The sequence below is a fragment of the Mobula hypostoma genome, chromosome 20, assembly GCF_963921235.1.
Source record: "Mobula hypostoma chromosome 20, sMobHyp1.1, whole genome shotgun sequence".
Taxonomy (NCBI): domain Eukaryota; kingdom Metazoa; phylum Chordata; class Chondrichthyes; order Myliobatiformes; family Myliobatidae; genus Mobula; species Mobula hypostoma.
This window is the reverse complement of record NC_086116.1, coordinates 5,666,338-5,680,019: the sequence shown is the minus strand read 5'-3', so window position 1 is coordinate 5,680,019 and position 13,682 is coordinate 5,666,338. Positions and strand designations below refer to the sequence as shown.

The 13,682-nt window shown below is 46.9% G+C and overlaps 1 protein-coding gene across 4 annotated transcripts in view; it reads right to left on the bottom strand.

Moving 5' to 3' along the window:
- Positions 1–13,682, bottom strand: part of eea1 (early endosome antigen 1) — a 140,409-nt gene that overhangs the window by 92,187 nt on the left and 34,540 nt on the right. For all 4 annotated transcript variants that reach the window (XM_063072297.1, XM_063072298.1, XM_063072300.1 and 1 more), the window contains 5 exons: positions 8,979–9,033; positions 8,824–8,889; positions 5,745–5,784; positions 5,520–5,633; positions 3,357–3,478 (listed from right to left, as the gene is read on the bottom strand). In XM_063072297.1, the coding sequence (XP_062928367.1) occupies positions 3,357–3,478; positions 5,520–5,633; positions 5,745–5,784; positions 8,824–8,889; positions 8,979–9,033 (397 nt within the window). The remainder of the gene's footprint in view (positions 1–3,356; positions 3,479–5,519; positions 5,634–5,744; positions 5,785–8,823; positions 8,890–8,978; positions 9,034–13,682) is intronic.

The window sequence follows — 13,682 nt, the reverse complement described above, 5'->3', positions numbered from 1 at the left end:
ACTAGCTCCGTTGAGGCAAAGAATGAATCCTATGAGTCCACCAGCTCATGTTCTGGAGCGTTACAGATCCAGTGTACCTCTGTCTAGTTTCAGTAGTGGCACTCGATTAAAATAACCAACTAGTAACTTAAATTCAGTACATCATTTGATATGCTGATGAGGAGCGATTTCATTGAAACCTACCAAACGTTGAAAGGCCTAGTTAGTGTGGATGTGGAGAAGATGTTTCCAATAGTGGGAGAGTCTAGGGCCAGAGGGCACATCTTCAGATTGCAAGGATGTCCCTTTAGAACAGAGGTGAGGAATTTCTTTAGCCAGATGGTGGTGAATCTGTGGAATTTATTGGCTGTGGAGGACATATCGTCATTGGGTGTACTTAAAAGTGCAGGTTGGTGTGTTCTTAATTAGTATAGGGCATCAAAGGTTATGGAGAGAAGGCAGGAGAATGGGTTGAGGGGGAAATAAATCAGCCATGCTTGAATGGCAGCGCAGACTCGACAGGCCGAATGGCCCAATTCTGCTCCTGTCTTATAGTCTTCTTCAAAAGAGGAGACCAGCCCTCTTCACCCAGTCTGCCCACATGACTGCAGACACAGAGCTACAAAATTAACTCTAAGCTGCCAGTGCAGCAAGCCACTCAGTCACAGGATAAAGATACGCTGCTTGGGAATCAAGGGGAGTGGGTGAGTAGACCCAAACTTGCAGCATCGGCAATGACTGACCAGTTATGATCACTAGGAGATTTTTGATCACAATGCTCTACAATGCTCAGCACTCTGTCCTTTGCTTACACTTTTTTTTACATATCTGAGTGATTTAGACTTTAAAGCAAGAGCCAAGCAGCTGATATATAGTCTGGTCAAGTGGAGGAAACATTTGGAAGATATTAATGGTCTGATACATCAGGAAGAAAAGTAGCAAATGGGCTCCATGCATTTGGGGAGGCTCAACAAGGCAAGGGAATATATGGGAATAGAAGGACATTGAGTGGTGTGGAGGAACATTAAAAGTTTGAACCACACTTGCAGAGACCTGGAAGGTAACAGGACAAGTTTCTGAGGTGATCTGTAAGTCACATGGAATACCTTCCATTGTTAACACCCACAAGAGCAGGTGGGTTATACTAAAACTCGGGCTGCCAGTTCTGGTTCAGCACATTACAGGAAAGTATTGATGGCACTGGAGAGGATCCAGGGATTTAGTAAGGCATAGCTTAGCCCAGAAAAGCATCACAACGAGGAAAGAGTGGGCAAGTTAGGGCTTTGTTTTAAACCAGGGATTCCAAAACTGGAGTTCATGGACCCCTTGCTGAAGGGTATTCATCTAAAGTGTTGAAAAGTTGGGAACCGGTTTTCAACAGTGGAGGTCGAGGTGGAATGATTGAGGTGAATAACATCAGGGGCCTACAATGAATTAATAACGACCAACTTCACTTAGCTGAGGCGGTCAAAAACAAGGGGTCGGAGATATAAAATATTTAGTAGATGGTTTAAAGGGGAGCTAAGAGAAGATGATTTTACCCAAATGGTGGCTGTAGTCTAGAAATCACTGCTTAAGAATGGCAGAGACAGAAAGCCTTGTCACATTAAAAAAAATCTGAATATGAAATTGAAGGACTGTGACATGCTGGGCTCCAGTACCACTGCTGGAAGGTGTTAATTGGGCAAGGAGCTCCCTTCTTGATCAGTATATATATATGATGGGCTGAATGAGCTCAATGAGTCATTCACTTTCTCTGTTTCCATTCCTTTCCACTGGAGACAGATAATGAACGTTGGTCATACTCCGAAGCAATGCAATGCGTGTGGTATCATTTTCCAAAGACATGCCGTATATTATCGGGACTGTTGAAATCAGGTTCAACTTGCCATGGTGACTTTGGAATTCACAATCAAAGTTACTTATTCTGTGCTGGAGCTACCTAACCACTGCTCCTGACATCTGAATTGGAATGCAGGGCATTGAATGGCTGAATAGTTCACTCAAAAAGCTGGCAGAGAATCCCTTCTCGTGTGTTCCCGCATCGATTTACCCCCTGCGTGCACCGAGTGTGTGTTCATGGGCTCCAGCTGCTGTAGCCCATCCACTTCAGGGTACGACGTGTTGTTCATTCGGAGCTGCTCCCCTGCACTCCACCTTTACAATGAGTTACTGTCGCCTACCTGTCAGCTTGAACCAGACTGGCCATTCATTCTCCTCTGACCTCTCTCAGAGCTGCCATTCACTGGATGTTTTTGTTATTTGCATCACTCTCTGTAAACTTGTGAAAATCCCTGGAGATCAGCAGTTTCTGAGGTACTCAAACCACCCCATCTGGCACCAACAATTATTCCACGGTCAAAGTCACTTAGGTCACATTTCTTCCCTATTCCGATGTTTGGTCTGAACAACAACTGAACCTCTTGACCATGTCTGCATGCTTTTACGCATTGAGTTGCTGCCACACGATTGGCTGATTAGGTGCTTGCATTAACAAGCAGGTACACCTAATAAAAGTCGTCACTGACTGTAGATCTACTCAGAGGAACAGATCAAACATATCCCTCAGAGAATGCGATTTCCTTTTACTGTCCCAAGATTCATTGCTTACCTCTTCCTTGTGCCCCCCCATCCCGTCCTCTTTCCTCTCCCTGCCCTCACAGCCTACCTATCACCCTCACCTTCTCCCTCTGCTTCCCCATCTACATCCCTTCATTCCATGGTCCACTGGTCTTACCTACAAGATTCTGGCTTCTTCAGGCCTTTGCCTCTTCTACCTATCGTCAACCAGCTTTTCACATCATCCCTTTTTAATCCCCCCCTGCCCCCCCACACACTCACCTATGTACCTTCTCCTTTCTCACCGGGATTTACCTATCACCTGCCAATCCATGCTACTCCCCCTCCCCTACCTTTTACCGTGGCTTCTGCCCTCTTCCTTCCCAGTCTGATGAAGGGTCTCAGCCCAAAACTTTGACTGTCCATTTCCCTCCATAGATGATGCTCGAGTTGTTGAGTTCCTCCAGTATTTTGTGTGTGTGTTGCTTCTCTACTAAAGATCTCTGTTTGCTGTCCTTAACCAATTTCAGATTTTGCTCTCCATTTCCCTCAATCATCTGAGGTTAATTTAGCTTTACCTTATATCTTTCCCTGTGAAAGATAGGAAAGACAAAATAAAGTTTTATTAACCTGGGTGATGTACACCAGGTGGGAGAAGCTAGCGACATCAGGATGCTCAAAACCATGAAAAAGTCAGTCTTGGGCTTAACTTGATTAACTCTCAGAGGGAGCAGAGCAAACACACGGTAGGTACGGATCAATCCTCAAGGTTTATTTCATTGCTGAAATATAATAATTGTGAGAAGAAGCTTGCATACCAGTTCACTGCGGAGCTCTTCAACCATAGCCCTCTCCTTTTCCAGCTCTTCTGTTAAAGATTTCAGATTCATTTCTGCAAGATCCCTGTGGCTTCTCTCATCATCAAATTTCGCTTTTACATCTGTTGAGAATTTATGAATATTAACCCATGTAAAATGATTGGCTGTTTTCAGAAGAAATTATATATTTACATTTCAGCTCAACATTCTCACCCTTGAGTCAACGCCCATGGTTCCATTCCCTGGATATTTAAACAGCACTAGGTGTGTTATGCTCTCACAAGCAGAGTCCTTCAGGCGAAACGTTAAAGGATCAAGGATCATCTTTATGTGATATATACATTTACAATTTAGCAATTAGCTGTGGCTTATTGGCGCAACATGTAACAAAAAAAAATTCTACAATTATAATACGTAATTATATAAAAAACAAACAGAAAGGAAACACGAGGAAATCTGCCTATGCTGGAAATTCAAGCAACACACACAAAAAATGCTGGTGAATGCAGCAGGCCAGGTAGCATCTACAGGAAGAGGTACAGTCGATGTTTTGGGCCGAGACTCTTCGCCAGGACTAACTGAAAGAAGAGATAGTAAGAGATTTGAAAGTGGGAGGGGGAGGGGGAGATGCGAAATGATAGGAGAAGACGGTGGGGGGGGGGGGAATGGAGCTAAGAGCTGGAAAGTTGATTGGCAAAAGGGATACCAGGCTGGAGAAGGGAGATGATCATGGGACAGGAGGCCTAGGGAGAAAGAAAGGGGGAGTGGAGCCCAGAGGAAGATGGAGAGCAGGCAAGGAGTTACTGTGAGAGGGGCAGAGAGAGAAAAAAAAAGGAAAAAATAATAAATAAATAAGGAATGGGGTAAGAAGGGGAGGAGGGGCATTAACAGAAATTTGAGAAGTCAATGTTCACGCCATCAGGTTGGAGGCTACCCAAGTGGAATATAAGGTGTTGTTCCTCCAACCTGAGTGTGGCTTTATCTTTACAGTAGAGGAGGCCAAGGATAGACATATCAGAATGGGAATGGGATGTGAAATTAAAATGTGTGGCCACTGGGAGATCCTGCTTTCTCTGGCGGACAGAGCATAGGTGTTCAGTGAAACGGTCTCCCAGTCTGCGTCGGGTCTTGCCAATATACAGAAGGCCGCACCGGGAGCACCGGACGCAGTATATCACCCCAGCCGACTCACAGGTGAAGTGTCGCCTCACCTGGAAGGACTGTCTGGGGCCCTGAATGGTGGTATGGAATATGGAGTAAAATGTGCTTGAAGACAGAGAGCTGACTATCTGTTCAGATTAACCACCTGGGGAAGAACCTTTTAAGATGGCATGAAGGTTTTGCTTTGTTAGGCCCTGTAACACTTTCCAGAGGGAGCTTTTGGAAAAGGCAGTTTGCAAGGTGCATAGAGTCCACGATGACTTTCCCTGCCCATTTCTTTGTCCTGGACACACACAGGTCCTGCGGTGATGGTAAACAGCAGCCAGTGATCTGTTCTGCTGACCTGACAGTACGCTGTAGTTTTTGTACATTGTGAAAGGAGGCTGCACCAAACCAGACAGTAATGGGTCCCACTGTCTTTTTTAGGTGGATTAAAAGGTCTAAAGGCACCATTTGAAGAAAAGTAAGGAGAGTTCCTGCTTTTGATGACACGGACAATATTTGTCTCTTAACTAAAAAGAGAGATGTAAACTAACAGGAGATTTACCAGGATGCTGCCTGCCTTATGAAGATAGGTTGAGCAAGCTAGGGCTTTTCTATTCAGAGCGAAGGAGAATAAGAGGTGACTTGGTAGAGATGTGCAAGGGGCATATGTGGATAGACAGAGACATTTTTCCAAGGGCAGAAATGGCTATTACAAAGGGACACAATTTTAAGCTGATGATTGGAAAGTATAGAGGGGGATGTCAGAGGTAAATTCTTTAGAGTGGAGAGTATATGGAACATCTTGAATTAAACAATTTTGAATACTCTTATACAGGCACATTAAAGAAAGAAAAATGGAGGGTTATGTATAAGGGAAGGGTTAGATTGATCTTAGAATAAATTAAAAGGTCAGCATTTCAAAAGGACTTTAATAACCAAAGAACTGAGAGGTCCCAAAGTAAAAATAAAATTCTCTGATAATTCATTTATCTTCAGAGACAGGGAATCCATACTTACCAACTAATTCTGCTGCTAACGTGGCAGCTTTCTGCTCGAGCAAGTCTTTCATCTGTGTGACCTTCTTGTTTTCTAGCTGGGAGTCTTCTAATTGGCTCTGCAGATGTGAAATCTCTATGGGAGGAACAAGAACCCACAGTTTAATAAATTAATCCTGTTGCAGTCTGTTCTGGAAGTCACCACATTCTTTTACAAGATGACTGACTTGTTTTAAAGAGAAGTTACCTTGGGGAATAGGGGACGTTGCTCCACCAGACTGAGATGCCTAAAAAGAAATAAAAATTGAGTTTAACCATATTAAATACTTAATGACATCAATTAAGCACTTTGAGAAGCAAGGCCAGCTCTGGTTCCATAAAAAACATGTACTAATAACTTTAGGTGAATCAAATATTGCCCAAAAAGTGGCACAAATTAGCCACAGTTGAGATTTTACCCAACACTAACTTTAACAGAAAACACACCCAGTTGCACAATCAAGATAAATACACTTCCCTTGTATACATTTACTGAACAAATATCTCCTGCCATATAATAAAGTAAGTAATTCTAGTGATCAAAAGGCCTCCCACACTCTACAGTTGCCTTAACCAACAAATGTACAAAAAGATTACAGTTCACGTGCATACACTGTGTAAACACGAGTACTGAGATACCGCAATTATCAGGACAAGGGTCACAATTATCAACCAATTGTCATCAATGATCATAAATCCAATTGCCTTAGCTGGGTTCCCAATTAGCCAGATGTGGTTACTTCCTGCCATTTGGATGGCCGATCGTTAAAAGAATAATTTTATATCTACTTCAGTTCATAATGCAAGTCAAAGTATGTGTGGAAAATGCTGAAGCTGCTATCACAAAGAAGTTAGTTCCAGTTCATTTCACCAATCTTCAGATTTGCTTGGAAAAACATGTTGCTCACATTACCAACCATGCTCCAAGAACTGTAAGGAACAGCTCTTTCTAACCCCTCCCTGGGATCTCCTTGTTCACACTGATACCATCCCAAATGTTTTCAGAGCTTCATACTTATTTCCTATCAGTGACTCCAAGAGGATCACTGGGGGATCCCTCCCCCCGATTTGTAACATTTATCAGAAGTGCTGTAGACGAAGGGCCCAAAGCATTGTTGAGGATCCCTGCCACCCATCCCACGATCTCTCTGACCCACTACCATCAGGAAGGAGGTACAGAAGCATCAGGACTAGGACTGTTAGACTGGGCAACAGCTCTTTCCTCAGGCTGTGAGACTGATGAATACCCTGCCATCACTGAGGTCTGGTCATTAAGAGTTTACAGTTTTCCGTACTGTTTACCTGTGCTGCATACTACAAGCATTTCTGAACTGCATTGTTTTACGTGCGATGTGTGATATATGCCTTGTGGATGCACTGTGGTCCAGAGGAACGTTGTTTCATTTGGTTGTACATATGTACAATCAGATGACAATACACTTGAGCTTGAACTATTCCTCCACAAATCATCATGGTTAGGAAGCAAACCACTTCCAGACAACACAAGACGTTAGTCCTGTGAAACTGAACTATGCCAAAGTCACTAAATAAACTTTAGATACAAACAAACCAAAGCTAGCCACACGTAAAATAATACAAGCCAAGGCATAACTTGAGTCCTTCCTGAACAGTTTAAACAGGGTGCCGTGGCTCAGGAACGACAGCGGGTGCAGGGTCCCGGGGTGGTACAGGAAAGGGGCCCGGGGTGGCACAGGAACGACAGCGGGTGCAGGGTCCCGGGGTGGTACAGGAACGACAGCGGGTGCAGGGGCCCGGGGTGGTACAGGAACGACAGCGGGTGCAGGGGCCCGGGGTGGCACAGGAACGACAGCGGGTGCAGGGGCCCGGGGTGGCACAGGAACGACAGCGGGTGCAGGGGCCCGGGGTGGCACAGGAACGACAGCGGGTGCAGGGGCCCGGGGTGGCACAGGAACGACAGCGGGTGCAGGGGCCCGGGGTGGCACAGGAACGACAGCGGGTGCAGGGGCCCGGGGTGGCACAGGAACGACAGCGGGTGCAGGGGCCCGGGGTGGCACAGGAACGACAGCGGGTGCAGGGGCCCGGGGTGGCACAGGAACGACAGCGGGTGCAGGGGCCCGGGGTGGCACAGGAACGACAGCAGGTGCAGGGGCCCGGGGTGGCACAGGAACGACAGCGGGTGCAGGGGCCCGGGGTGGCACAGGAACGACAGCGGGTGCAGGGACCCGGGGTGGTACACAAAGCCCTGGGTAAACTCAGCAGTCCGGCACTAGCAGTGAAGGGAAATGGATGGTCGATATTTCTAGGTTGAGAACTTTCATTAAGTATTAAGGCACCTTTTTGTGGAAGGGACCTGGCTTCCTCACATCAGCACACTTAAGCACAGTAATTATTTAAGTCACTCACTTCTAGGTGCATTGCTATTCGAGAAATGCTGTCCAATAGAAGAGGGAGCTTGCTTTATTTAACTTCATCACCAAAACTCAAAGCACAGTTGACCATTTTACGTTCGTGCATTGTGTTTTTTTCATGGCAAAATTCACATGCATTAAAGCACATTCCGTTCACTGCCTGCAACAGCTCTTTGAAAGCACTGTCCATGTCCAATGAGTTCTACCCCCCCCCTTCCACTTCACGAGACCAGCAGAAATTGTTCCACTTCCAACTATTTATATATTATTATTTTAGAATTTACCTTTTTTGGGCAATATATTTTGGGTCATTACAACTAATTGCATAAACAAAATGCTCCTCATAACCTACTTTTGTCAATTATCTAAAAATTCAATGGCGGCCTTGTTGCTTATAATCCCACCACTGTTAATAGAGCCTTGCTCTATTTTAATCAAATTCCTTTGTGGCTTCTAGTTCCTCAGTCGGAGTCTCCACAGGGTGCACTCACTCAAACCTCCTCTGCACCCCCTCAGGGTTTAAAGAGCATTCCTTAAGTGTCCAGACTGAATGCAATATTCCAACCACACCGTAACTAATAACAGAAAATATGAACACTATTTTCACGTGTTTGGAAAAATATGGGATGCTTTTTATCAAATTTTATAAGACATTCATGTGAGGAGTGGGGCGCCACACAGCCTCTCGTTCCGCACCTTGTAAGGCATGAAAATGCCCGACGCTGGCCTCTCATGACGACGTCATCATCATCGTGCATACCCCTACATATTCCTAATCCCGCTCCCCATTATGAACCAAAATAGCTGTTAGTGCAGTTGCCACAATATGAGAAAAGTGAGACAAATATGATCAGGGCACTTCAGTTCCGACCCAGCTAGGTATCTGAAATGAATTACTTGCTTCAGCTGTCCTTGCACTTTGTCCAGTTCCTTCTTCAGCTCCTCCGAGAACCAGCGCTCTTCCTGCAGAGACAAGGCAGCAGATCTTGAGCAGGGCAACAGATACTGATGTGCGACAGAAGCTCGAGATGGAAATGTTTGAACATTCTCACCTTTAAGGAGGCCTTGAGGTCTTGTAGCTCTTGCTGATGGAGGTTAATATCATCTCTGCACATAAAAACAACATAATGGTCAGCACATTTCTCAGAGTCATACAACATAAAAACAAGCCAAACAACAGGAATTCTGCAGATGCTGGAAATTCATCCTCTGGGTTCCCCACCCCCCCATCTTTCTCCCCGGGCCTCCTGTCCCATGATCCTCTCATATCCCCTTTGCCAATCACCTGTCCAGCTCTTGGCTCCATCCCTCTCCCTCCTGTCTTCTCCTATCATTTTGGATCTCCCCTCCCCCTCTCAAATCTCTTACTAGCTCTTCCTTCAGTTAGTCCTGACGAAGGGTCTCGGCCCGAAACATCGACTGTACCTCTTCCTAGAGATGCTGCCTGGCCTGCTGCGTTCACCAGCAACTTGGATGAAAACAAGCCGTTCAGTTTGCTACTTCCATTTCAACTAGTGGATATCCAACTATATTGATCCCGTATTCTGGTATTTGATCTGTAGCCTTCCACACGTAGACAATTCAAGTACTTGTTTCAACGTCACCTAAACGTTGTCAGCAACTCTGTTTGCACCACGTTCTCAGGCAGGTGGCTCACTCACCGAGCGGAAAATGTTCCCCATCGATTCCTTCTAAATCTCTTCTTGCTCTGTCTGTCAGTCAGTTACATCTGCCTTTGATTTGGAGAAAAGTTTACTGTAGTCTACCCCATCTACACTCATCAATTTATATACAGGTGCAAGAACAAGCTTGTGAACCCTTTGCAATTACCTGGTTTTCTGCATTAATTACTCGTAAAATGTGGTCTGATCTTCATCCAAGTCACAAAAATAGACAATCACAATCTGCCTAAACTAGTAACACACAAACAATTGCACTTTTCATGTCTTTATTGAACATGTTGTTTAATCATTCACAGTCCAAGCCGGAAAAAAGTATGTGAACTCTTAGAACCTCCTTTAGCAGCAATAACCACCACCAAACATTTCCTGTAGTTGCTGATCGAACTTGCACAATGGCGAAAAGGAATTTTAGACCATTCCTCCATAGAAAACTGTTTCAGTTCATCAATATTTCTGGGATACCTTGCATGAACAGCCCTCTTCAGGTCATGCCACAGCATCTCAATTGGGTTAAGATCTGGACTCTGACTTGGCCATTCCAAAACACACATTGTCTTCTTTTTAAACCATTCCGTTGTTGATTGACTCTTGTGTTTCAGGTCATTATCTTCTCGCATTATCCAACTTCCATTAAGCTTCAGGTGACAGACCGCTACCCTGACGTTCTCCTGTAGAATGTCCTGATATACTTTTGAATTCATTGTTCCCTCAACAACTGCAAGCTGTCCAGGCCCCGAGGCAGCAAAGCGGTCCCAAACCATGATGCTCCTTCCACCAGCTGGGATGAAGTTTGGTGTTGGTGTGCAGTGCCCTTTTTCCTCCAAACACAGCAATGTGCATTTCTGCCAAAAAGTTCAACTTTTGTCTCATCTGTCCACAGAACATTGTCCGAGAAGTGTTATGGAACATCCAAAGGTTCAAGGGTTCATTTATTATCAAAGCATACAGCTCTAAAATTCTTCTTCTCCAGATAGCCACAAAGCCAAGATCAACCCCCAAAATCCACCCCCACACAAAAAATGAGAGCGATTGGGTGAAAAACACAGAATTTAAAATATCTATAAGACTGGAAAAAAAAGTCTGCAGTCCAAGTCCATATCCAAAATGCAGAAAACCTGGGTAACATTCTCCAGGCACAGCAGTAGATTCAGAGTGATCTCACCAGCGATCAAAAGGCAGTCTCCCCTCTCCAGTAGCAGAGTGACGCCATCGCCGATCAAAAGGCAGTCTCCAGTCTCCAGTAGCAGAGTGACGCCATCGCCGATCAAAAGGCAGTCTCCCGTCTCCAGTAGCAGAGTGACGCCATCGCCGATCAAAAGGCAGTCTCCAGTCTCCAGTAGCAGAGTGACGCCATCGCCGATCAAAAGGCAGTCTCCCCTCTCCAGTAGCAGAGTGACGCCATCGCCGATCAAAAGGCAGTCTCCCCTCTCCAGTAGCAGAGTGACACCATCGCCGATCAAAAGGCAGTCTCCAGTCTCCAGTAGCAGAGTGACGCCATCGCCGATCAAAAGGCAGTCTCCAGTCTCCGGTAGCAGAGTGACGCCATCGCCGATCAAAAGGCAGTCTCCAGTCTCCAGTAGCAGAGTGACGCCATCGCCGATCAAAAGGCAGTCTCCAGTCTCCAGTAGCAGAGTGACGCCATCGCCGATCAAAAGGCAGTCTCCCGTCTCCGGCAGCAGAGTGACGCCATCGCTGATCAAAAGGCAGTCTCCCGTCTCCAGTAGCAGAGTGACGCCATCGCCGATCAAAAGGCAGTCTCCCCTCTCCAGTAGCAGAGTGACACCATCGCCGATCAAAAGGCAGTCTCCAGTCTCCAGTAGCAGAGTGACGCCATCGCCGATCAAAAGGCAGTCTCCAGTCTCCAGTAGCAGAGTGACGCCATCGCCGATCAAAAGGCAGTCTCCAGTCTCCAGTAGCAGAGTGACGCCATCGCCGATCAAAAGGCAGTCTCCAGTCTCCAGTAGCAGAGTGACGCCATCGCCGATCAAAAGGCAGTCTCCAGTCTCCAGTAGCAGAGTGACGCCATCGCCGATCAAAAGGCAGTCTCCCGTCTCCGGCAGCAGAGTGACGCCATCGCTGATCAAAAGGCAGTCTCCAGTCTCCAGTAGCAGAGTGACGCCATCGCCGATCAAAAGGCAGTCTCCCCTCTCCAGTAGCAGAGTGACGCCATCGCTGATCAAAAGGCAGTCTCCAGTCTCCAGTAGCAGAGTGACGCCATCGCTGATCAAAAGGCAGTCTCCCGTCTCCAGTAGCAGAGTGACGCCATCGCTGATCAAAAGGCAGTCTCCCGTCTCCGGCAGCAGAGTGACGCCATCGCCGATCAAAAGGCAGTCTCCCGTCTCCAGTAGCAGAGTGACGCCATCGCTGATCAAAAGGCAGTCTCCCGTCTCCAGTAGCAGAGTGACGCCATCGCCGATCAAAAGGCAGTCTCCAGTCTCCAGTAGCAGAGTGACGCCATCGCCGATCAAAAGGCAGTCTCCAGTCTCCAGTAGCAGAGTGACGCCATCGCCGATCAAAAGGCAGTCTCCCGTCTCCAGTAGCAGAGTGACGCCATCGCCGATCAAAAGGCAGTCTCCAGTCTCCAGTAGCAGAGTGACGCCATCGCCGATCAAAAGGCAGTCTCCAGTCTCCAGTAGCAGAGTGACGCCATCGCCGATCAAAAGGCAGTCTCCCGTCTCCGGCAGCAGAGTGACGCCATCGCTGATCAAAAGGCAGTCTCCCGTCTCCAGTAGCAGAGTGACGCCATCGCTGATCAAAAGGCAGTCTCCCGTCTCCAGTAGCAGAGTGACGCCATCGCTGATCAAAAGGCAGTCTCCAGTCTCCAGTAGCAGAGTGACGCCATCGCCGATCAAAAGGCAGTCTCCCGTCTCCGGCAGCAGAGTGACGCCATCGCTGATCAAAAGGCAGTCTCCCGTCTCCAGTAGCAGAGTGACGCCATCGCTGATCAAAAGGCAGTCTCCCGTCTCCAGTAGCAGAGTGACGCCATCGCCGATCAAAAGGCAGTCTCCCGTCTCCGGCAGCAGAGTGACGCCATCGCTGATCAAAAGGCAGTCTCCCGTCTCCAGTAGCAGAGTGACGCCATCGCTGATCAAAAGGCAGTCTCCCGTCTCCAGTAGCAGAGTGACGCCATCGCTGATCAAAAGGCAGTCTCCCGTCTCCAGTAGCAGAGTGACGCCATCGCTGATCAAAAGGCAGTCTCCCGTCTCCAGTAGCAGAGTGACGCCATCGCCGATCAAAAGGCAGTCTCCAGTCTCCAGTAGCAGAGTGACGCCATCGCCGATCAAAAGGCAGTCTCCAGTCTCCAGTAGCAGAGTGACGCCATCGCCGATCAAAAGGCAGTCTCCCGTCTCCGGCAGCAGAGTGACGCCATCGCCGATCAAAAGGCAGTCTCCCGTCTCCAGCAGCAAAGCGATCTGCCAGTGATCAAAAGACAGGCAGCCAGCGCTCACCTTCCACATTCGCCTCGATGTTTCAATCTTTCTCGTCGCTTTAATCAGCGAACAATGGAAGCTTTAATCGGCAAAATGGAGTCAAGCCCCGGCTCGCACCCTGTCCTATAGCTTTCTCACCATGAGGTTCACACACGCCGCCTTTCTCCTGGAATCCGCTTGGAGACCGCAGAGCACTGAAACACCCAAATGATCTCCAAACTGCAAAGCACAGGCTCCGGCAGTTCCAGAATCATATCCAAGACAAAAAACAAACGCAAAAGCCATAAAGAAGTTAAATGTCTGGTTTCATGATCTATCCAGAAGATGTTTACCAGAGGAACGTTGTACACAGGCACCATCTTGACCAGGCGGTCTTTTTCAAACATGGGACGTGCAGCAATGTTTTTTTTGGAGAGCAGTGGTTTCCTCTGTGGTGTCCTTCCATGAACATCATTATTGTTCAGTGTTTTTCTTATAGTGGACACATGAACAGAGACTTTAGCAACTTCTAGAGATTTCTGCAGGTCTTTTTCACCTCCTTCAGCATTCTTTGATTGGAACACCCAAATCTGAATAATTTTTGTGGAAGGCATTACCCCAGAGTTCACATACTTTTTTTGAACCTAGACTGTGATTGTTTAAA